Genomic DNA, 24,950 nt, shown 5'->3' with positions numbered 1-24,950 from the left:
CTGGAGAGTGTTCCATGTGCACTTGAGCAGAATGTGTAATCTGCTGTTTTTGGATGTAATGTCCTATAGATATCTATTAAATCTAGCTGATTTATTGTGTCATTTAAAGCTTGTGTTTCCTTATTAATTTTCTGTCTGGATGATTTGTCCATTGGTATAAGTGAGGTGTTAAAGTCCCCCACTATGATTGTGTTCCTGTCGATCTCGTCTTTCATAGTTATTAGCATTTGCCTTATGTATTGAGGTGCTCCTACATTGGGTGCATATATATTTATAATTGGTATCTCCTCTTCTTGGATGGATCCCTTGATCTTTATGTAGTGTCCTTTCTTGTCTCTTGTAACATTTTTTATTTTAAAGTCTATTTTATCTGATATGAGTATCGCTACTCCAGCTTTCTTTTGATTTCCATTTGCATGGAATATCTTTTTCCATCCCCTCACTTTCAGTCTGTATGTGTGCCTAGGTCTGAAGTGGGTCTCTTGTAGACAGCATATATATGGATCTTGTTTTTGTATCCATACAGCCAGTCTGTGTCTTTTGGTTGGTGCATTTAGTCCATTTACATTCAAGGTAATTATTGATATGTGTTTTCCTATTACCATTTTCTTCATTGTTTTGTTGTTGTTTCTGTAGGTCCTTTTCTTCTCTTAGGTTTCCTGCTTAGAGAAGTTCCTTTAGCATTTGTTGTAGGGCTGGTTTGGTGGTGCTGAATTCTCTTAGCTGTTGCTTGTTTGTAAAGCTTTTGATGTCTCCATCGAATCTGAATGAGATCCTTGCTGGGTAGAGTATTCTTGGTTGTAGGTTCTTCCCTTTCATCACTTGAAATATATGGTGCCACTCCCTTCTGGCTTGCAGAGTTTCTGCTGAGAAATCAGCTGTTACCCTTATGGGAGTTCCCTTGTATGTTATTTGTTGTTTTTCCCTTGTTGCTCTTAATAACTTTTCTCTGTCTTTCATTTTTGTCAATTTGACTACAGTATGTCTTAGTGTGTTTCTCCTTGGGTTTATCCTGCCTGGGACTCTCTGTGCTTCCTGGACTTGGGTAGCTACTTCCTTTCCCATGTTAGGGAAGTTTTCAACTATAATCTCCTCCAATATTTTCTCAGGTCCTTTCTCTCTCTTGTCTCCTTCTGGGACCCCTATAATGCGAATGTTGGTGCGTTTAACATTGTCCCAGAGGTCTCTTAGGCTGTCTTCAGTTCTTTTCATTCTTTTTTCTTTATTCTTTTCTGCATCAGTGATGATCACCATTCTGTCTTCCAGGTCACTTATTCGCCCTTCTGCCTCAGTTAATCTGCTATTGGTTCCTTCTAGTGTATTTTTCATTTCACTTATTTTGTTGCACATCTCTGTTTGTTTGTTCTTTAATTCTTCTAGGTCTTTGGTAAACTCTTCTTGCAACTTTTCAATCTTTGCATCCAGTCTTTTTTTCAAAGTCCTGGATCATCTTCACCATCATTATTCTGAATTCTTTTTCTGTAAGGGTGCCTATCTCCTCTTCATTTAGTTGTTTTCCTGGTGTTTTATCTTGTCCTTTCATCTGGTACAAAGTCTTCTGCCTTTTCATTTTCTCTGTCTTTCTGTGGCTGTGATTTTCAGTTCCACAAGACGAAATAGTGCTGATACTGCTTGATTCTGCCGTCTGCCTTCTTGTGGAGGAAGCTGTCTAGGAGACTCGTGGGTGCTTCTGTCTCATTGTGGCTTCTCCTTTGTCTCTGGATGTGGGGTGGTTTTTTTTGGTGAGTTCCAGTGTCTTTCTGTTGATGGTCGTTCAGCAGTAAGTTGTAATTCCGGTGCTCTTGCAAGAGGGAGTGAGCGCACATCCTCCTACTCCGCCATCTTGATTGCCATCCTCCAGATGCAGTCTTGAAACCCGCTGTGCAGTCCCCAGCTCCGGGCCATGAATCCCGGGCTGGGGTCGCTTCTTTCCCATGGCAGTCAGTTCTGGTCAGCGCCCAGTGCGACAGCCGAGAGAGTCTCTTTTTTACAGAGAAAAAAAGTGAGAGGTATGATCAGATGACAGTTAAACAAGATATCTTCAAGGTCATGTGACGTCACGTTGCTTAGCAGGAGAGTTTTCTTCTTTGGATAAGGAGTCAGCAAACTTTCTCTGCAAAGGCCTGGGCCAGACAGTAAATATTTTATGCTTTGCAGGCCACATATGGTCTATCACATATTCTTCCTTCTTTTTTTTTTCTTTTAAGAACTTTACAAATGTAAGACCTATTCTTAGCTCATGTGCTATTATAGGAACAGGACATGGGCTGGATTTGGCCCATCGCCATCACCATGGTGTATTAACCCTTGTTGTAGACTGTGTATCAGAGAAGCCATTTGCAGAATTTAGGCAATTCGAGTGACATGTTATGATTTCTGTTTTCAAAATGTCACTGAAGTAATAGACTAAGAGCAGATAAGGTAGAAGAGGAAGATAGTACTAGGCTGTTGCCTTATGTAAGACTCCTAACTTTTTGACTTCATCTCCTGGAGCAATTTATTGTGAAATAGAAAGCTGGGAGAAAACTGATATAGGAGGTAAACTATAAGTTCTGTTTTGAACATGTTAAACTTTAAATGCCCATTAGATTCCTAAATGGAATTGTCACTCTGACTTTAGAGGAAAGTCCATGACCAGGGGTGGGTGGGTGTGTGTGTGCGCCTGTGTGTGTGCGTGCGTGTGCAATATGCATCAGCCTGTGGGTGCCACTTAAAGCTATAGGATTGGATGGCATTACCTGGGGAGAGTAGAGGGCCCCAAACCAAGTCCAAGGGTAGTCAAACATTTAGAAATGGGGTAGAGGAAAAAAATCCAGCATAGGAACCTGAGAAGCTTAAGAGGATCCAGTGAATTAAGGAGGAAAACCAGGAGGAGTATCACGTAACATGAAAGAGGATGGAGTGGTCAGCTCTGCCAAATCATGCTGTCAAGTAAGATAAATACGCAGAAATAACGACTGGACTGGGCTCTATGGAGGGGAGTCATAACTTTAAGAGGAATTGTTATTGGAATAGTGTGGGACAAAACCATATGAAAGTTCTGCTCTGATGGTGAGCAGAGAAAATGGTTATATAGCAGAGGAAGTGTGGGGTCAAGGGAGTGTGGTTTGTTAGGTTTTTTAATGGGGTACAAGACATGTTTGTTTAGTGACAGCAGTAGTTCAGTAGAGAAGAATTTGATGATGTGAGAGGAATTCAATTGACTATATTAAGGATTGACTGTTAAATGATCTGCATATTTTAAAGGGTGAACAAGAATTGCCTGGGTTGAAAGGGAGAGTGTAAAGAATTTTTTAAATAGACTAAAAGTGAACTCAGGGGCATGGAGGCTTAAGAGAGAGCACAGCACATTTGGGGAATGGCAAGCATGTATTTTGGCTGGAACAGAGTTTTCTTTTAAGCTAGTGGTAAGAGACGTGGTAGGTAAGGTCCAGATCGGGAAGGACTAGTATAGTATGCCATTAAGTTTGGAGTTTATTCTGAAGACAGCGAGGATCCTCTGAAGGATTTATTTAAATCTGGGAAGTAAATTTTTGATAGCATTTTTAAAAGATAAAGAAAGATAGATTTGGTGACTAACAAAACTGAAGGCAAGAAAACCATTTAGGAGACTATTATGATGATCCAAGTGAAAGATGACAGGGGTCTAACTGAAAACTTGTCAGTGGTTATTAAAGAGGATGGTATAGTTCTGACAGCTTTTTATGGGATAAATGCAACAATAAAAACAATGATGTCGGGGCTTCCTAGGTGGCGCAGTGGTTAAGAATCTGCCTACCAATGCAGGGGACACGGGTTCAGTCCCTGCTCCAGGAAGATCCCACATGCCGCGGAGCAACTAAGCCCGTGTGCCACAACTATTGAGCCTGCGCTCTAGAGCCCATGAGCCACAACTATTGAGCCCATGTGCTGCAACTACTGAAGCCCACGCGCCTAGAGCCCATGCTCCACCACAAGAGAAGCCATGGCAATGAGAAGCCCGCGCACCACAATGAAGAGTAGCCACCACTCACCACAACCAAAGAAAGCCCACACACAGCAAAAAAAGACCCAATACAGTCAACTAAATAAATAAATAAATTTAAGCAAACAAACAGAACAACAACAACAAAAAACAATGATGTCTGATCAAAATAAGCAATGGGGGAGATATATCAAACGTGCATGACTCAGATTTTTTTTGCCTTTGAGATCAGGGAGATGCAGTGAATGTAAGATTAGGTGAGGTTGATGACTAGGTTCGTTTGGATGTTTATAGCATCACCCATGTGGTAGTCACTTGAAGGTGTATAGTAGGCAGGTATTACATATGGATCTGGAGTACATATGTAGGGTCTGGCCAGGAAATAATTACCTGGGTGAGGCACCAGCATAAAAATCCCAGTTGTCAAATGGTTTTTCAGTGAGATTAGATTAAGGGGAAAAAATAATGACAGCCTGGCAAAAACAAAACAAAACAAAACAAAACAAAAACAAAAACATTTTGTAAGGCAGCAGATTCAAAGCATAATTCAACGACCATTTGAATGAACAAACAGATTTTATTAAATGATAGATTTGCAAACTGAACATATAATTTACCTTTTTCTCTTTATTAAGATTGAAGAATTGGAGGAGAAGCTTAATGATGCACTTCACCAGAAGCAGCTACTAACATTGAGATTAGACAACCAGTTGACTTTTCAACAAAAGGATGCCAGGTAAAAGTTTTAAAAAGCAACAATACCTATTTAGCAGTTAAAAGTAATGTCATTACCTCTTCATGCATGTGATTATAAGCTAAAATTGAGCACTCTTAAATCAAAGATAATAATTTTTAATCCAAACTAACAAACAACTAACTTGGTACAGTACACAAAATACAAAAAGCCAGAATTCAGCATTCATTCAACAAATATTGCTGGTGTAAGTGAACCGTGAATGACAGTGGAAGCTCTCTAAACTCAGCACCACTTAACTGGCTCTCTGGGTTAACCTTTCTTCATTTGCTCCGTAGAACATACTGATTACACTCTTATGGCCCATTGAATTCACCTTCTGTTTGCCTGCATACTTGCCCCAGCTCAATTATCCAGAGTCTGTTGTGTTTACTCTCAAATATGCCTATGCTAGTTGTACTTAATTATACTTATATAACATTTAAAAATGAGTACAAAAAAACATGTCATTTCTTTGCAAACTATAATGAATTCTTTGGAAAAATTCATTAAAAGTGAGTGACTAGGGCTTCCTAGGTGGCGCAGTGGTTAAGAATCCGCCTGCCAATGCAGAGGTCACGGGTTCGATCCCAGCTCCAGGAAGATCCCACATGCTGTGGAGCAACTAAGCCTGTGTGCCAAAAAAAAAAAAAAAAAAGTGAGTGACTAAAAAAAATCATCAAATTAAGTGTAAGCAAGAGATGTTTATAGATTAGGGGCAAAAATCAAATCCATAAAAAGTATCCTCAGATTTCTTCCCAAGTGTTTTGTAAAAAGATCTGCCCTTGTAAAGAAATTGAACTTGGAAATCATGAAAAATTATTTACAGAAAAACAAAGCGTATCTCCATATTACAAAAAATCTGGACCCTATGTAAAAAATGTTGCAAATGAATGTTTACTTCTATGTTTTAATTAGAGGTAAATGTGTAAAGTAGGTAACTTTTCCCTTTATAAGATTTTACTGTTTAACTGATATTTTAAAAAATTATTTGACCAGTTGTCAGCCACTATCACATTAGAGCTGTGGATCTCAAATTTTAGCATGCATGAGAACCACCTGGAAGGCTTGTGAAAAAAAGATTGTTGAGTCCCACCCTCAGATTCTGATTTGGGTTGGGCCCTGAGAATTTGCATTTCTACCAAGTTCCCAGGTGATGCTCACCCTACTACTGGTTTGGGGATAACACTTTGAAAACCACTGCATCAGGTAATAGAGCTTCTACTCTAATTCTTTAGACATTGATCAAATTAAATGAAGTGGAAAGGCAGTTAGGAAGTTATTGCAGTAATCCTCCTGATAGCTGATAGTGGTAAAAAGTGGTTGGATTCTGAATATATTTTGAAGGTAGGGCTGATAGGATGTTCTACTGCATTAGATGTGGGGTTTAGGAGCGAAAGAGGAATGAAGGATTGTGCCAACATTTTTGGGCTGAATAAATGAGGGGATGGAGTTGCTGTCAACTAAGATGGCCAAACCATAGTGGAATCAGTTTGTGAGTGAAGAGCAGGAGTTCATTTTGGAACATAGTTAGAGTTGTCCTATTAGAAATCCATGTGGAGGTATATGAGAAGTCTGATCTACTGATATAAGTATGGAGTCATCAGGGTATAGACAGTATTTAAGTCATGAGACTGGATGAATTCTCCAAGGGAGTGAACACAGACAGAGGAGAGGACTGAGTATTCCAGGATGAAGACAAACTCGATAAAAGACTTAGAAAGTGCCGTCAGTAAAATAGGAGAAAAATGAAGAGGAAGAAAATGTGGTGTCTAGAAAGCCAGATGAAGAAAATGTATAAGGAAGGAGAGATCAGATATCTCGAGTGCTATCAATAGGGATGGAAAGAACTGAGAACTGATCATTAGCAATCTGGATGTTATCAGTGTCCTGGAGATTTCAGTGGGAGGGTGAAAACCTGATTGGCCTGGGTTTAAGAGGAAAGGCATTGGGGAGAGTATAAAAAACTTTTAAGAAACAAAAGGGGCAGTGAGATGGGGTCAAAAATTGTGGGGGCTTTTTTGTTCTTTTAAGATAGGACAGATAACAGCATGTTTGTATGTTGATGGGAGTGATACAGTAGGGAGGGGAAAATCAGATGGTCCCTTCCTGCTCGAAATTTTTGGGTAGGCAACTAAGAATGTCTACTACATGTATTCCTTGAGAAAGGTGATTATGTGCAGATTACAGTTTTCACTACCTAATTGGTTGAATGGATACATTTTGGTGGTATACCTTGAAGTATCTGGATAAAGACAAATGAAAATTACTTTAATGAGTATGATAGCCACGATTTACACCTTAAGCAGAAGGAATGTATAATTTTATAATTTAAATTTTAAAAGTTACTAAGAACATTAATTTTTCTATTTAATAATTTGTATGGCTACACATTTAGTAATTAGCGTAGCGTTTTCATTTCGTGTTTAACTGGTTAAGTAAGCATTTAGCTGGAGACAAAAATACTGTACTATTAAAGCTTTTCATTTCTTAATTTTGTTACTATAAAAAAGGAACTTTGAGAAAATTAAATCTCAGTGATTTTTTTTTAAGCTTGCCATACGTTCTCTCCTAATGTAGAAAATACCAGGAACTAATGAAACAAGAAATGGAAACTATTTTATTGAGACAGAAACAGCTAGAAGAGACAAATCTTCAGCTAAGAGAGAAAGCTGGAGATATTCGTCGAAACCTGCGTGACTTTGAGTTGACGGAAGAGCAATATATGAAACTAAAAAGTTTTCCTGAAGATCAGCTTTCTATTCCTGAATATGTGTCTGTAAGTGTCTTGTATCATTAAAAACAAAACAAAACAAAACACTGGGATATTTTCAGACTAAAAGTTGCCAATTCTATAGTAGCCATAACTTTTGAAGTACCTAATTAATAAATTACGTTATGGCTCTGATCTGGAGGTGGTGAATGGTGTTTAGATCACCAAATTTTAAAGGGTCTTGACCACGGACCTTCAAAATCAAGCAATAAATAGGGCTCTGAAGTTAATGGCTGGATAATCCATAGAAATGAATTATTTTATCATAAACCATGGCAGTTTGTAATGTTCTGAAATGAAAATTTATAGCGATAACAATGGTTGTCAGGAGTTAGGGACAGTAGAGGGGAGAGGCAGGGAGTGATTATAAAGGGATAGCATGAGAGAGATGGTTATGAATCTAGGTCAGGATCTCAGTTGTGGTGTTAGTTATACAAATCCGTACTTAGGATTGATTTGTGGCAGTGGTCTCAGTTTTTTGTGGTTTTTTTGACTTTTTATTTTATATTGGAGTACAGTTGACTAGCAGTGCTGTGCTAGTTTCAGGTGTACATGATCTCATATTTTTTTGATATCATCATCCATTTACACTCTAAAAATTATTGAGGATCCCAAAGAGCTTTTGTTTGTATGGACTATATCTGTTAATACTTACCATATTAGAAATTAAAACTGAGACATTTTTGTAACACAAGAATACATAAGCACACATTTCATTAACCTTAAGGGCAATGATATCATCACACATGTAGCCACTGGCAGATACCACTTAACTAGCATAAGAATAAAACAGGCAGAAAATCTTAGTATTACTGGGAAAGTAGTTTTGATCACCTGGATTTCCTGAAAGGGTCTCAGGGGCAGGGTGGGGCCAGGGCTCCAAAGAGCACACGTCTCAATGTGAGTGTGTGTGAGCATACATCTCACACAAACTGCCCGCTTGTGATTTACAGAGGTCATTTCACCCTAAGAGGCTTGAAATTTTTCATCTGTAAATGGGTTAATAATAATGAGTGCCTTTTATTTAATATCTTATAATAATCTATGATGAAAAAGAGTCTGAAAAAGAATATATATATGTATATGTATAACCTTGCTGTGTACCTGAAGCTAACACAACATTGTAAATCAACTATACTTCAATTGAAAAATAATAATAACAGCCCTTTGCTATTGAGGTAATTGTGAAGATTAACTATGAATATGTATGTAAAATGCTTAATATAGTGTGTAGAACATGTTAAACACAATGAGTTTTATCTATTATTTTTGCTGCAGTGGCGGTTGCCACTCTTAGTTCTCATTTGGATAAGGCTTCCGGATTAGTGATTTCCAATGAAACAGAGTACTATTTTTTTTGTCCAGTTTTTTACTTAAATAGCTCAAACATAATTTTTCTGCCCAGAGTACTGTCCAAAACCAATTAAACATCTCAAGTGTTGTCATTGAGGCTTTATCCACTGTAGATGGAAAGCATCCCGTTAGTGGCAGTCATACATATTTTTGTTCTCTGGCTTGTTAATGTTCTTTGTCTTATCTTTTGTTTTCAGACAGTATGGTCCTAACTAGTTAATTATACACAGATTCATTGTGTCAAGTACTAGCCTTAGGACTTGCCTCTTACCAAATATGGTACTCCTGCAGTACAGCAATGTATGAAGGAGTTTCAGACTGTATGCCTATGCAATAAATAGTCCCTAATTGCCCTCTCCTAATTTGCTGATAGCTTAGTTTTGTAGGAGCTTGTCAGATGCAACACTTTACTAAGGTAAAGGGCAGGCAGATTCCTCTGAGAGAATTATGAGTGGGAGGAGACGTCTGAAATGAATGGAATAGTGACATGAAAGACCTCCTGATTCATCCTGAGTATCCCTTACATGGCAGTGGTAGTAAGTAGAGCTTCAGCAAGAGCCTAGGGTGTAGGCTTTTCATATGTTTAGGCATTGGGGATGGAGCAGTGCGCACACCAGACAAAAATCCCTGTCCTCACAGAGCTGACTTTCCGTGGAGCTGGTGCTCCACACACAATAAGTTAAAAGTAAAATATAAGTTAAAAGTAAAATATATAGAATATTTGTTATAAAATATATAGAATGTTTGTTATAGATTTATAAATGTATAAATGTTTGTTATGGAGAAAATTGCTGGAACGAAGAGTAGGAACTGCCATCAGTGAGGAGTCAGGGGGCGTTTTACTGATAGGGTCATGTCTGATCAGAGACCTGAAGGGAGTTAAAACACGAGCCATACGTTTACATGTGGGAAGAGCTTTTTCTGTCAGAGGAAACGGCAAGAACAAAACTCTCAAACACTTGATGTGTTTAGGAAATAACAAGCAGGTAGTGTGGAGTGAGCAGTAGTGGGAGGTGAGGAGTAAGGAGAAAGTGGAGTATTGATAGAAGAGAAGAACGAGAGACAGTGTCGGGGCCCCTTGAAGGGACTTAATGGCACATTTAAGACAATAAGGTATTAGTGGTCAGGGACAATTAAAGACCGTCTTGGTTTAGTTTTGTACAAACAGAACCTTTGTGTATAGGCATATAATCTGAAACTCCTTAACACTTTTCTTTATTACCTTAATACTTTTCCTTGTACTACTGATAATTGAGAGTGCTATTAATTAGCAAGTTTTAATTGTAATTTGGGTTTCAAGACTGCTTTTTAATTTGATTTTTTTTTTTTTTTTTTAAGATTCGGTTCTATGAACTAGTGAATCCGTTAAGAAAGGAAATCTCTGAACTACAAGTGAAAAAGAATGACCTGGCAGAAGAATTAAGTGAAAATAAAGGTCAACTGAAACAACTGACCGAGGTTTGTATAATTTTGATCTCTGGTGGGTAGAGGCTCCAAGGAGTTCCTTAAGATTTGTGATAAGAAATGTAAGTCAGTGAAAGAAAAATGGAACTCAGGGATGCTGAGGGCTGTGATTCTTCATAAGTAGTGGGAAGGAGGTGAGACTGGAAATAGACATCTTAAAGATTGACAGGGTACGTCCGTGACATTAACCTCTAATCTCCGGCTCAGTGTTTTGTTGTTGTAACTCATTTCATTCTCAGCTCTTCATTACAGATCCGCCTTGTTGGTGATATGAAAGGGAGCCCCAGTCCATTTAGCAGTCATTTTGCCTCTTCATCAAATACAGTTAGCTCTCCTAATACCTGTTCAGAGCACACGCACTAATACTAGCATCCACCCCAGTGATGCCTGATGCTGTGCTAGGTGCTGGCAGCAGTAAACACAAGTGTCTGCCCTTCCAGAGTTTAAATTCAAGTCGATTTTATCATCTAGTAGATGGTATCTTGACACTCATTTTTTGTGTGACCTTGAACAAGTCATTCAATGCTTCCTGCTCTGTCAAAAGGAGAAAGTAATGCTGTTTGTCCATTCATTTCATTGAATTGCCCACATTTCTGTTTCAAAGTAAAAATGTGATTCTTAGCAAGGTTGCATGTAAATATTTTGTGTCCTATTTCAAGGACAACTTTTACCAAAGATCTGTTATCCAGAAATAATAGTTATAGTTTAATTTATATTCTGATGCTCTGATTTGCTGTGCTGTTAGTAATGGACGGAATCTGCTTCTGTCATTAATATAGAGTCAGTATATAGGCATGTGAAGCCTCAGCTCCCTTCTTCTCATAGGAGCACTGAAGTCATCAGGAGAGATGCCAGAGAGGCAGATGTGCTGATGTGAACCCTACCATAGGGGTCTATTGTGGTTCTTTTTTTCTGCTGCTAACCTGCCACATTGTGCAGGTAAACTGTTTTGCACATTTAGAAAAATAGCTCTTAACTTTTAAAAAATTTGTATCTAGAGTCAAAATAATAAAGGACAAAGTTAGAAGACCTTAGTTTTGCTACTAACTAATTTTGCAGCCGTGGGCAAATCATTTAATCTCTGTTGTCTCTTTAAAATGCCCAGGAGACATTTTTAGACACATGGATGGACCTAGAGACTGTCATACAGAGTGAAGTGAGTCAGAAAGAGAAAAACAAATATCATATATTAACACATATATGTGGACTACAGAAGAATGGTACAAATCAACCGGTTTGCAAGGCAGAAAATAGAGACACAGATGTAGAGAATAAACATAAGGACACCAAGTGGGGAAAGCAGGGAGGGTTGGCGGGGGAATGAATTGGGAGATTGGAATACCAAATTGTACGCTCTAAATATATGCAGTTGATTGTAAAAAATAAAAATTAAAATGCCCAGGATGGTGGTGGTGGCGGCAGCAGTGGCAGTGGCACAGGGTTTAACAAACAAGGCAGATGAGTTTTCAGACTTAGCTCTGCAGCACCTTATGGTACCCCAGCATCCCTCAGGGACCTCTTATTTTTTAGAGGGAGGCTTGGAAGAGATTTCTATCCTTGTTTCTATCAAACCACCTCTTTTTTAATCACTTTTGACATTTGGGGATTCTAAGAGTGCTTTCTCCTAAACAAAGGATTCTTTGGACCAAAAAAAAAAAAAAAAAGACTTGGATCTCTAAAATTATCATTAGTATGTGATATATTTTTACTGTGTGGTAAAGCAAGTCTTTCTACTCTCCAGGGTCAATAATGGCATTGTATCCCAGACTTTAGTTTATTTCAGCTCCACTAACACCTTTAGTGTTTTATTGACATGAAAGCATAGATAATTAACACTCATTCCTGAGTGTGTTTAGTGCACTAATACCTCTTGAACACAGAAGAAGTTTTGTTTGTGAACCTGTGTTAGGGTTCTCCAGAGAAACAAGACCAACAAGATATGTAAATATACATGGAGAGAGATATTTTAAGGAATTGACTTATATGATTGTGGAGGGTTGGCGAGTCCAAAATCCAATCGGGTGGGCTGACCTGCTGGAGATTCAAGGGAGGGTTGCAGTTTGAATCCACAGGCAGTGTGCTGACAGAATTCCTTCTTGCTCAGGGGAGGTCAGCCTTAGTTCTAGTAAGGCCTTAGCTGATTGGATGAGGCCCACCACATTATGGAAAGTAAACTGCTTTACTCAGAGTCTACTGATTTAAATGTTAATCTCATCTAAAACATGCCTTCACAGAAACATCTAAAATAATGTTTGGCTGAACATTTGGGTACCATGGCCTAGCCAAGTTGACATAAAAAATTAACCATCACAGAACCTTTCCAGGTGCAAGTTTGCTTCTTAAAGGTTTATCACATCTCAGCTGAAAAGATAATCTTTGGTCTTAAATTTTTTCCTGAACTTGAGAGAACTGAATCACATTCAGGAAAAAAAATGAAATAATGCCTTATCTCCATAATAAAAGGTCTTAGAAACTCAGAGAATATGATTTAGACATAATAGAATTACTTTTGTATTAAAGCCACCCATAAAATTAGATTCTTCTGCTCTGTCAAGGGCCTAGTACGTGTCAACTTGCCCAACACTAAGAAAACATAGACTGAATATTGTTAAATGAAAAGTCAAACTAGCAAGGACCTTTTTATAAGGATATAGTGAATAAATGTTAGTAACTAATATTAAAAGAAATTTTGTTTAACAATATTTTGTGGGGAGTTATTTTTTGAAATGGTTTGTTAAATTATTTACTGCTCTGGTATTTGGGGAATTCAAAGATACTAGATTGAGTTTCATCTCTGCAACTGACGGTGGTGTGATTGGATAAAAAACTGTCTTCTCTATCCCTCCCTGCAGCCCCCATCTGTAAAATAAGGATGAAAATATGTAACACCTGCCTCACTCACAAGGTCATTATTACCAGAATAAAATTCATTCAGTAAATATTCACTGTATGTCTGTTATGTGGCAAGCATTGTTCTAGGTGCATGGGATACCTCAGTGAACAAAACAAAGATCTCTGGCCTTGTGGAATTTATATTTTAAAAGGAGTGCAGGGAAACAAACAGTAAACATTATATTGGAGAGAAAGCACAAAGTAAAATCTTGAGTTTGCAGGTAAGTTTTTCTGAGTGGTAGAATACTACACTAGTAAGGCAAATTGGAGGAAGGTCTCAGAAAGTAAGTAGACTGATTATAACCTATGTGTTTTCTTTTATATAACCTCTCAGCTTATGATCCTAAGATTAGCATATTCAGAATTGGTCACCAGCCCTAGAGAGTGTAATATATTTCTGTATTATTATGAAAGTTTTCAAGCATAGATAACTAGAAAAAACTTTACAGTGAACACCAGTATACCTGTCACCTCATTTCTGCCATTAGCATATCACTATACTTATCTTAATCATGTACCTGTCCATCTATCCATCCACCAGTTATATTTAATTCATGAGAAATTGCCAGACCTTTTTTTTTTTTAATGCATCAGTAGTTCCTTTTTATTGTTGGGTAATACTTAATTGTATGGATATATTTGTTCTCCAGTTGATGGGCATTTGGGTTTTTTCTGCTTTGGAGACATTATAAATTGAAGCTGCTACAAACATTTGAACATTGGCTTTCGTATGGACATACGTTTTTGTTTTTCTTGTGTAAAATTTGAGTTGGATTTTTCACTTCTACATTTCCATTTGGTTATTACAGTTTTTATTTCTCTGCCATTTGTTTATTCATTATGAGCATATTTTCCTTTACACCATTGAGAATAGTTAAAGTCTGCACTTTAAAATGCTTGTCTGCTAATTCCAAAATCTGGGTTACCTCAGAGTTGGTCTCTGTTGATTGCCTTTAAAGAATGGGTCACATTTTCCCGTTTCTTCAGTAGTTGAGTAACTTTAAATTGTTTATTTAAATCATCGAGTAAATTTAGATTTTAACATTGCAACTGTTACGTTGTGGAGACTCTGCATTTTGACAATGCTGATGTTTTTGTTTTAGCAGGAATTTAACTAGTTTGTACTCAAATGGCATACTCTGTCTCTTGGGCAGCAGCTCAAATTTCAGTTAGGTTATTTTGGCCTTAGTAGGACCACTTGGGTCTGTCCTACACTATGTTGTTCAGAGGTCAGCCAGAGATTTGGCAGAGATGATCCACAGAACTCAGAGTTCCCCTTCTCTGGCTGTCTCTAGAATTCCCTCCTCACTCTAGAGCAGCCGAGTTGCCCCAAACTCTGTTTTCTGGTTCTTCAAGCTAGAAAGGTGAAGGATTTTTTATTGTACACTTATCATCCAACTTGGCACATAGTAGACCTGCCTTCCAGCTAACTGGCATTTTTTAAAAAAGAGAGAGGCCAGGAAATTCACCCTATGCTGTTCCCTTCTTCCTCTTGTGATGACTTCCCTGATTTTGGTCACTTTCCTGTGCCTTCAGGTGGTTGTTTTCTATTTTGTCCAGAATTTGAAGTTGTATCTGGAGTAGGGTTGGTCAGATGGGAACTTGGAGCCATCACCAGCAGTGGAACCATCTTACAATTTTGTTTTAAACACAGGTGAAGAAAGGGAAAATCCAGTCTGTGCATGTAAAATATGTGGCTTTGAAATTCCCTATTTTCTCTAAAAAGAACCTTAGCTTCGTTGGAGAATCTTTTTCTCAGCATGTTTAACTTTGTACTGATGTGGGTGATGACTCGTTAGGCATTATTTTAAAAAAATATGAAAAGCAAAATAAAATACATCACTCGACTTTGAACAAAATGTACAGTTTTGAACTTTGTAATTTTGGTTGTTTGCACTTCTTACCTATTAATAATTATTGCTTTCCTGATATAGCCATAAAGTTCAGTGTTTGGAAACTAAAATCTGGCATTTGGGCAGCTGAGTTTACTATCTGAGGACATATAAAGATCAGGATGTGTTAAATGAACACCAGTAGCTGGGGAAAATGTGATGGAAGGTCGTAAAAGGTGAGGATTGACTTGCAAGGTGTTAAATTCAGGACAAGTACCAGAAGGTAATATTTCATAGAACAAGTAGTAAATTAATAGAAACTTAAAAGAGCAGGCAACAGCTGACAAATATATATGCCTCAAAAGTGACAGGATCATGATAATTCCATGTGGCTTACTAAGAGAAACTAAGATATTTGTTAGTTATGTTTCTGAGTTTTCAAACTGGGCGTTAGGAAAACAAACTTTCCACTTTACTAAGACTGTTGGATTGAGTTTGTCTTTTCCAAAATGGACTTAATGTTTTTTTTTTTTATCACATGGTGGCAGCATATACCCATTTATTTCTGTAACCAGTTTTGGGCTACTCAAAAAATCTTGTCATTTTTGCCCTAGAAGCCAAAGTGTTACATTGTTACCTTATCTTCATTTATATTCCTGTTGCATGTCCATTGCCTTAAACCAATCAAATACTATGTTTTCCTAATAAAATTTAGTAGATCTATAACTGGGAGATAGAATTTTTAAAAACTGAAACTTTTCTGGCAAAACATGTAACCTTCAGATCAGAGGGGTCTCAGTTGTTACACTGATTTCATAATTATAGCTAACAAAAAAATTCAGAAATGTTAAAACCCTACAAGTACAGTTAATTGTGCTTTTATTCTTTATAATCTACTAGTTCTTGGCAGATATGAAGTGAAAAACTGATTTAGAAATGTAATAGAATGTGATTTTTGACCTTTAAAAAAGTCGCTCTTCCTGAAGTGCCAATTTTAGTAGGTTTCTGGAATTTTCTTTCATTATTTTTTTCCACATCTTTAGTTATTTGGAAATAATATCTAGATACTCACACTGGAAAATAGGACTCATCTTCTGCTTCAAGTTTAGAGTTTGTTTATAAGTGTCAGTAACATAGTCTAATTATAGCATATTTTGAGCTGTATTACGTACATGAGCTTGTGTATGGTACTTAGTGTTTTCATAAGTGCTGTACTTTTATTTCCTATTTATGAAATCTCTTTATAGCAGGTCAGAATTATGGTCCAGTACATGTAGCTAAGCTTTGAGCAGCTGTTGTTCCATTGTAGAGTTATTTCAGCTTGCATCTTTCATTTAAAAAGAAAGAAATGTTAACAGTACTGTATAGGGCGTTAATGAGTCTATACTTAAAGCCATTAAGTTTCAAGAGGAAATGGTGAAATAGTTTTCTCTTATGAGAACTTTGGTAACTAGGAAGCAAGAAGAGTGTTTTGTTCAAGAGAACTTCCTTGTTTAGGAAACATAGTTACATTTATTGAGAAAACATCTGCAAGATTCCCTTGAGGCTCATCTTAAGTATTCATACATGAATAATCCTGTTAATTTTATTTGAATGAAAATGAAGTATTTCATTAATGATACATAGTTATTATTCAGGGTTTTTTAATTTCAGGAAGTATTAACTATTTGTTTTCTGAAGTTTCTTTTTTATTCTGCCCATCTGATGAATTTAAAATTCCTTTATAAGATTCATGTTGTGATGATACTCATCAGTTATAATTATTTTAGAGTATCTGACAAATTCATTAGTAAGCAATAATAATTTTGCTTTTCTGTATTACATTTAAGTTGAATAAGCACTGCTTAAAACTTAGAATTCCTGAATACTTTCATAGGTTCTGATTTTGATTTGAGATGGAACTGAGAATCTCAATTTTAATAAACTACCTGGGATTCTAATGTGGCAGGTTCATGGACCATGAATACAAATCTTTTGTTGTTGTTTTTTACTTATTGAGGTGCAAAAACACTTTATAATCTTAATTAAATTTCATATTTTAAATTCTATGAATTATTATTGCCATTACTTGCCAATAAAAAATAGTATTTTTAGTGTATTTATAATGTCCAAGAATATAATTAGAATAACACTAGCTGTAGTATTACTACTTGGAGTTTCTAAAACCCATTTCTTACTGTACATCTAAAACCTGTTGCTTCTTTGTAAACCTGTTGTATTTTTTTTTTACAAGTTATGTAAATGACTTACAGATAAAAGTTCATAGGAAAGCTATAATGAAGGCAGTTTAAAATAGGATGTTGTCAGGGAGAAGCCCCCTTTAGCTGAATTGTTTTATACACAGCTATAAGAGGAAACAAATTTTTAAAGAGTAATATGACCTTTTCCCCCCATCTGCCACTGTGGTTATAATCTTAAAGAAATCCAGTAGGGTTGGATTTACTTCAGGGACAGATTTTGAGGGCTTTATTAGGTCTTGAAATGAAATTTTGAATCTAGTGGCCAAGGTGGTATATCATCATATTTTGGGAAGGGAAAACAACTCATGAGGGACCTTATGAAATACCATAGCTTCAGTCTAGGTACACTACGAACACTGTGTTCTCTTGCTGTACACATCTCAATCCAGAGTCTACAGACATAATTTGGAGTGTCTAAGAGGGTTTCTTTTTTTTATCATTTTTAACTTTATGATTTAATTTCTTTACTGATCTAAGAAACTAATTAATAACTGGGTATGCTGGGTCATCTGAACAAATAATTTATACTAGAGTATTATCCCCATAATGTTCACGCCCATGTTTGTATTTAATTTTGTCACGGCATTAGCACCACAACAGATGATTTTTAAAAACAGCCATCAAGTTGGTATGTAAAAAATGCATTTCAGCCACGTAATGGCCGGATGCTACCATGGGTCACTGTATGTATACAGGTTTCACAGTTCAAATAGAGAAAAATAGTGTCCAAACGGAGTCATGATCACTACTGGGTATAGCCACACCAAACTCAAACCTAAATAAACTACTTATTCTAACATTTTGAAGTTACATTATATAGTCAACATAAACTACAGAAAGAGTAAGCCTTGCTGTTGGGGTGTATTTGAAAGAGATGACAACCTAAATGCATTTCATTTTTCCTTTTTTTTCAATTCCGATGATCTGCCTCTTAGCCGTGCTGTCACTGGAACTGGCAGGTGGCTACGCCTGACTGAAGTCTGGGGCTTTGGGAAAGCTAGTGTTCCAGTTATCTATTGCTACATAACAAACCACACTAAAAACTTCGTGACTTAAAACAATTTATTGTTTGAAGAGCCTATCAACTCTGAATATTGATAGGCTCAGCTGGATATTTCTTACCTATCTGAGGCTGGAGTCATCGGAAGTCTTCAGTCACTTGTTTGGAACTAGGTCACTCTCTTTCCATCTGGCTTCTCCATGTGACTAGTTTAGGCATCCTTCAGTGTGGCAGTCTCAGGATGCAGCAGCTGGTCTCCTCCAGAGTGAGCGTTCAAGCATAAAGAAACCCAGGCCAAAGCTGAAAGCCTTCTTAGTAACTAACTTTAAAGTTCCACCAACATCATCATATGCTCTCTCTTTAAAAAAAAAAAAAAAATTTATTTATATATTTATTTAGGCTGTATTGGGTCTTAGTTGCAGTACACAGGCTCTTTTGTTGCAGTTCTGGGGCTCTTCACTGCAGAGTGCGGTCTTCTCTCTTATTGGTCAGCGAGTTTTCTCTTCTCTGGCTGTGGTGCGTAGGCTCCAGGATGCGTGGGCTCTGCAGTTGTGGCGCACAGCTTCCAGAGCGCGCGAGCTCTGACTTTGCGGCACATAGTCTCTCTAGTTGAGCCGCAGGGGCTGAGCAGTTGTGGCAGGTGGGTTTACTTGTCCCGTGGCACGTGGGATCTGAGTTCCCTGACCAGGGATTGAACCCACATCCCCTGCATTGGAAGACAGATTCTTTACTACTGGACCACCAGGAAAGTCCCAAGATCATCATGTTCTCTTGGTCAAGCAGATCATTAAAAGGATTAGTCTTCAGTCAGGGAATATCTTGCCGTATACAAGGGAAGAAATTGATAGAGGCTTTCTTAGAAATAGGCTACCACAGTTTGGGGTTTTTCTCCCCTGGCCTGAGTGAAAGCCTGGACACAATATGAGAAAGCCCTAAGCAAGATCAGAGCAGATTGTTGACAGAGCTCAGCTTGTAAAAGCCTATAGGACTCCCCACCCTCCCCACCCCAAATAAGGTGGATAAAATCTCCTTTGCCTCCAGAAAGCTGAAGAATAAAAGTATTCCATTGAAAGAAAGAGACCATCATATTGACTGTATAAAACTCATTTCTATTTATAAGAAATGCTTAATGCATATTGATAAAGATTGAAAATTAAAGGAATGGACTAACAGTTATGAAAAAAGAACAAGAATGTAATATTAATATAACGTGGAATTGAAGATTAAAACTACAAAATAGAGTGTAATAAAAAACAATAATAAAAGGTGATTTTAGAGTTATAAACTTCTGTGTGTCAAGTAACATAGTAATTATAAAGAAAAGCGTTTTAGAAAAACAAGGAGAACTTAATGAAATTGTAATAATGGTGGGAAAGTTTATAATGTACTTTCTTCAGAATTGGATAGATTTAATAGACATAATAAAAATAAGTCAGATGCCTTAGAGGGCCAGGACAGGGAGGGTGGGAGGGAGGGGATATGGGGATATATGTATAAATACAGCTGATTCACTTTGGTGTACCTCAAAAGCTAGTACAAGAGTGTAAAGCAATTATATTCCAATAAAGAGCTAAAACGAAAAAAGAAAAAAAGAAAACTTGAGACTAGAAAAAAAAAAATGTCAGGGCGAGAAGAATTGTTTCAATCAATAATTTTGATTTAGTTGCTCTGTACAAAGCTTAACATTCTTTGACCAGGGAGTGTTGTTTTTTTTTTTTTTAATGTCAATGAAGGGAATTTCCTGGTGGTCCAGTGGTTAGGGCTCCAAGCTTTCACTGTCATGGGCCCAGATTCAATCCCTGCTGGGGGAACTCAGATCCCACAGCCACACGGGGAGGCCAAAAAATAAAATAAATGAATAAGTAAAATGTCAATGAAAAGGTTACAGAATTATCATGTATATACTTGACCACATAGTAAATGATAAATTTTAAGTAAAGAGTTTGTAGTTCCTATTTTTATCCTAATTTAGTAGCAGTAAATAAAGGTGAGTGGAAATAAATTTGGAAATTAAGAAACTTTTTTTAGACCAAAGAAGAAATAAACAAGAGAAACATATCTTTAGAGGAAATAAAAACAAGAAAGCAATGAAAATGAGAACATTCTGTATCAAAATCTTTTAGACACATTTAAAGCTGTGCCAGAGGAAAATCTATAACCTTAAAATGCCTTTGTTATTAAAGAGAAAGGTGAAAAATAAAGATATGTAGTAGTCATTATAAGAAAGAAAAAAGAACAGTAAAAATAAGGAGTTTGAAATTATTAGACATTAATATTGCATGCATCTCTGTGGTGACCAGCTTGAAAACTGAAAGAAATGTCCCAGCAAAATGTAGATTACTAAAATTAGCAGAAGTGGAGAACTTGAATAGAACAATTACCATAGAGGTATTACAAAATGAGTAAAGATGTGCTATTGATGAAGTTACCAGGTTCATAGATGGATTTCCCTGTAGGTTCACAGTTGATTTCTAAAAGGACAGCTGATTCCAGTTAATTAAGCTATACCAAACTAGTATTGAAAAAAATGGAAAGCGCTGAGAAAGATAGTACAAAAGCAAGGCAAAACAAATCTATTGGCCAATTTTACTTTTTACTAAAGATGCAAAAATTCTAAATGTTCAAAAATGAATTCTAGCATTGTATCAAAAGAATACTTTATGATTAAGTAAGATTGTAGGACAGAAAGGATAACCCATTACATCAAGTTTAAGGTGAATAACCATGTGATTGTATCATTAAATGATAAACGATGATAAAACCCAATGACCATTCCTAATAAAGAGATGTAAATATTTGCTAAAAAAAATCCTCAGAAAAATTTATCCTAAACGGCAGAACAATAAAACCTTTTTCTGTAAAAATCAGAAACCAGAAACAGACTGGGTTGCTCATTATTATCTAACATGGTCTTGGAGGGCTCCAGCAAATGCACTAAGAAGAAAAAAGCTATCCATGTGAAAATTTGAAAGGAGATATAAATTTCTTTTCTGTTTAAGAACCAGCTAAAATTAATGCAGAAATTTCATATTGTGACTGAATGCAGGATAAATGTATAACTGCCCAGTAGCATTTCTCTAGGTTTAGAGCAATAACTGCTAGAGATGGATTTGGGGGAAAATACTTAATTCATGAGGAAAGTAATGGACTTATATGAAGAAAACTGTTAAATGTTATTGTTGAACCTGGAAGCACTGTATCTTAGAAAGAAGACAACGTCATAAAAATAGCAATTTTTCCACTGTTAGTATATTAATTACATGTAGTTATTTTTATATCTCAATAATTTTTACATTTTGTGTGTTTGATTTTTTGGTGGAGAGAAATGTCATACAAGGATTGGGATTGGATAAATCATTTTAGTTTATGTGAAAAAATAAATGTTCTGAAATTGCCAAGAAAAATGTGGGGGAAAAAATGTGAAAGGATGGGACTTCCCTGGTGGCACAGTGGTTAAGAATCCGCCTGCCAGTGCAGGGGACATGGGTTTGAGCCCTGGTCTAAGAAGATCCCACATGCCGTGGAGCAACTAAGCCCGTCCGCCACAGTTACTGAGCCTGCGCTCTACAGCCCGTGAGCCACAACTGCTGAGCCCATGTGCGACACTACTGAAGCCCACGCGCCTAGAGCCCGTGCTACACAACAAGAGAAGCCACTGCAATGAGAAGCCCGTGCACCCAATGAAGAGTAGCCCCCGCTTGCTGCAACTAGAGAAAGCCTGCTCGCAGCAATGAAGACCCAATGCAGCCAATAAATAAATTAATTAATTAAAAAAAATAAAAAGAAAGAAAGAAAATATATTTCTTTAAAAAAAAATGTGAAAGGTAGGGAAAGTTGAGATGCTGGGCCTACCAAGATCCCAGTATATACTTCAAAACAGGGGCAATGCCATAGTTTGTTTTTTTTAATTTATTTTATTTTTTATTTATTGGCTGCATTGGGTCTTCTTTGCTGTGTGTGGGCTTTCTGTAGTTGTGGAAAGCGGGGGCTACTCTTCATTGCAGTGTGCAGGCTTATTGCGGTAGCTTCTCTTTGGCAGAGCACTGGCTCTCTTTGGCACGGGCACAGTAGTCATGGTTCACAGACTCTAGAGCACAGGCTCAGTAGTTGTGGCACAAGGGCTTAGTTGCTCCAAGGCATGCGGGATCTTCCCGGACCAGGGCTCAAACCCATGTCCCCTGCATTGGCAAGTGGATTTTTAACCACTGCGCCACCAGGGAAGCCCTACACTTCAAAACTAATAAGATCAACTAAATGTGATATTGGCATAGAAACAAACATCAGTAAAACAAAATATAGAAATAGATCTAATTATATACCACAATAGCAGTAGTTCAATTCAGTTGAAAAAGAGTGTTTTTTTAGTATAAGGGTCTTAGCACAACTGGATGACATTCATCTGTTAAAAAGAGTTGGTCCTCACATTCTATACCGTATACACATATTAATTCCAGTTGGATTAAAACTTTCAGAAGAAAATCTAAGCCATTGCTTCAGTAATCACGCAGATTCTTAACTTGGGATCCACGGCCCTACAGGTGAAATGGGAAAAAAATTATTTTCACTTCTTACTGAAATTTAGCATTTCCTTCAGTTACGGATAGGATTGTCACTGCCCGTGCCTCTGTCAGCATTAGAATGCAGGTGCTTTCCTGTCACAGAGTAGTTACTGCAGGTATCTTTAGAGAGTATGCTCACCACTGCTTCGGCATTAGTGTAGTTGTAGACCCCTCACTAGATCTTATCTTTAATACACTAATAAAAAAAGGACATATATAACTTTGAAAAATATTTCGGTGGTTTTATTGCAGTATACAATTAACCCTTGAACAACATAGGGTGCTGACCCTCTGCACAGTTGAAAATCTGTGTGTAACTTGTAGTCAGCCCTCCCTATCAGCAGTTCTGCATCTGTCGATACAGCCAGCCATGAATCGTGGAGTAGTACAGTATTTATCGCTGAAAAAAATCTGCGCGTGCTGGACCCTCACAGTTCAAAGCTCTTGTTCAAGGGTCAGCTGTAATTTGTTTCCTTCGTAATTCTGTGTATTTTAATTTCTGATTTTAGAAACTTTAATCTCAGAAGGGGTTCACAAGTATCACCAGATTGCCAGTGGGGTCCCTGGCACAAAAAATTCTGAGAATCCCTAATTTAGATGATTATTAGCAGTGCTTCTCAAACTTTACTGTAAATACGAGTCACCTGGGGAATCTTGTTAAGATGAAAACTGACACAGTAGTTCTGGGATGGGGCCTGAGACTGTCCATTGTCAGCATGCCTCCCGGACCGTCTTAGTGCTCCTGGCCTGTGCCAGTTCACGGGCTATACTGAGTAGCTAAGTTCTGGACTGAGTTGTCCAATATAGTGGTCACAGCCACTTGTGGCTATTTAAATTTAAATTAATTAAAATTCAGCCCCTCAGTCTTACTAGCCATACAGGTGGTTAGTGACTACGATATTGGATGGTACAGATATAGAACATTTTTACCATTGCAGAAAGTTCTGTTGGACAGTGCTGTTCTAGAGGTTGGGGCAATCTTAGCCAAGACAGGGAAACAAAAAGCTTTAAAAGAAAAAGACCACAAGGAAACCACAGGCAAAGTTTAATATTTAAAGTACATATTTGGGACAGAAAGTGGAATGCAGATGATAAAAAGTTAATATCAGCACTATTTAAAGCTCTTACAAATTAACGAGGAAAAGACAACCCAATAGAAAAATGGGCAAAGACTGTGAACAGGCGTTTCACAAAAAGTGAAATCCAAATGTCTAGGTGCTCAGACTAGCTAGCATTTTGGGAAACACAATTGAAGTAACAGTGAGAGCTCAGGTTGGCAAAAATGGAAAAGGTCTAATATCTATGTAGAAACAAGGAAAAATATACAAATGTTGCTGGTGGAAAAGTGGACTGCTGCAGTCTTTTGGAAAGACATGGGACAACATCAGTTAAAATGGAAAATAAGCGTCCTTCAACACAGCACCCCCAGTGCTGGGACTCTCTCTCATAGAGTAAAATACGAATACGTAAGGCTATGTGTACAGGGAGGTTTACTGCAGCAGGTGCTGGAAGGGGGAGGAGGGACGGGAAACCATCAGTGCTTGTCAACACAACAACAAGGAAATGTTTGCAGAGACCATGTAAAGTGTACACCGTGGAATATTGTGCAGTCATTGATAAGAATGAAGTAGGGAATATCAATTAATTTAGGATTTACACAAGATACCTATCCCCCCATTTGTGTTGTGTGTGTTCAAGAGTATATGACCATGGAGGAGAACAGGGAAAGATACAAGTAACTTAACGTGAGTTACCTGGGGACACAGATGGGCGTCAAAGAGGAAGAGAGGGAAGAGAGAGAGAAAAACAAATGAAATTCTTGCTCTTAAACTTACCAGTATGTATGATAATTCCATAATACATATCTTTTATAAAATTTATAAAAATTTATAAAATTGTGTATGGGTATGTTTAAACTGTTGAAGTATTTTAAAATAAGTATAGTAATTTACTTGTAAAACAAAAGTGACTTTGCCATGAATAAGTCACCTGTTGTTGCACCTCATTTGCTTCAAGAGCTAAAAACATTATTTGAACCTGACCGTAAATTGGTGAATCAACTTTATTCTTTATTCTTTCTACCCACACTTATTAATACTTTTAATGGTTATCTAAGTCACTTAAAAGGCATGGGAAATCA

At 37.2% G+C, this 24,950-nt stretch overlaps 1 protein-coding gene across 4 annotated transcripts in view; it reads left to right on the top strand.

The window, feature by feature from the left end:
- PIBF1 (progesterone immunomodulatory binding factor 1) overlaps nt 1-24,950 on the top strand; it is a 208,636-nt gene that overhangs the window by 10,631 nt on the left and 173,055 nt on the right. For all 4 annotated transcript variants that reach the window (XR_009049051.1, XM_057707704.1, XM_057707703.1 and 1 more), the window contains exons 3-5: nt 4,600-4,700; nt 7,278-7,476; nt 10,162-10,281. Coding sequence is in view for 3 of the 4 variants with exons in the window: in XM_057707704.1 (XP_057563687.1) it covers nt 4,600-4,700; nt 7,278-7,476; nt 10,162-10,281 (420 nt within the window). In the remaining variant the exon portion in view is untranslated. The remainder of the gene's footprint in view (nt 1-4,599; nt 4,701-7,277; nt 7,477-10,161; nt 10,282-24,950) is intronic.

Source organism: Hippopotamus amphibius, chromosome 14 (genome assembly GCF_030028045.1).
Source record: "Hippopotamus amphibius kiboko isolate mHipAmp2 chromosome 14, mHipAmp2.hap2, whole genome shotgun sequence".
Taxonomy (NCBI): Eukaryota; Metazoa; Chordata; class Mammalia; order Artiodactyla; family Hippopotamidae; genus Hippopotamus; species Hippopotamus amphibius.
The sequence above is the reverse complement of the archived record's forward strand: the minus strand, read 5'-3'. Positions and strand labels throughout refer to the sequence as shown.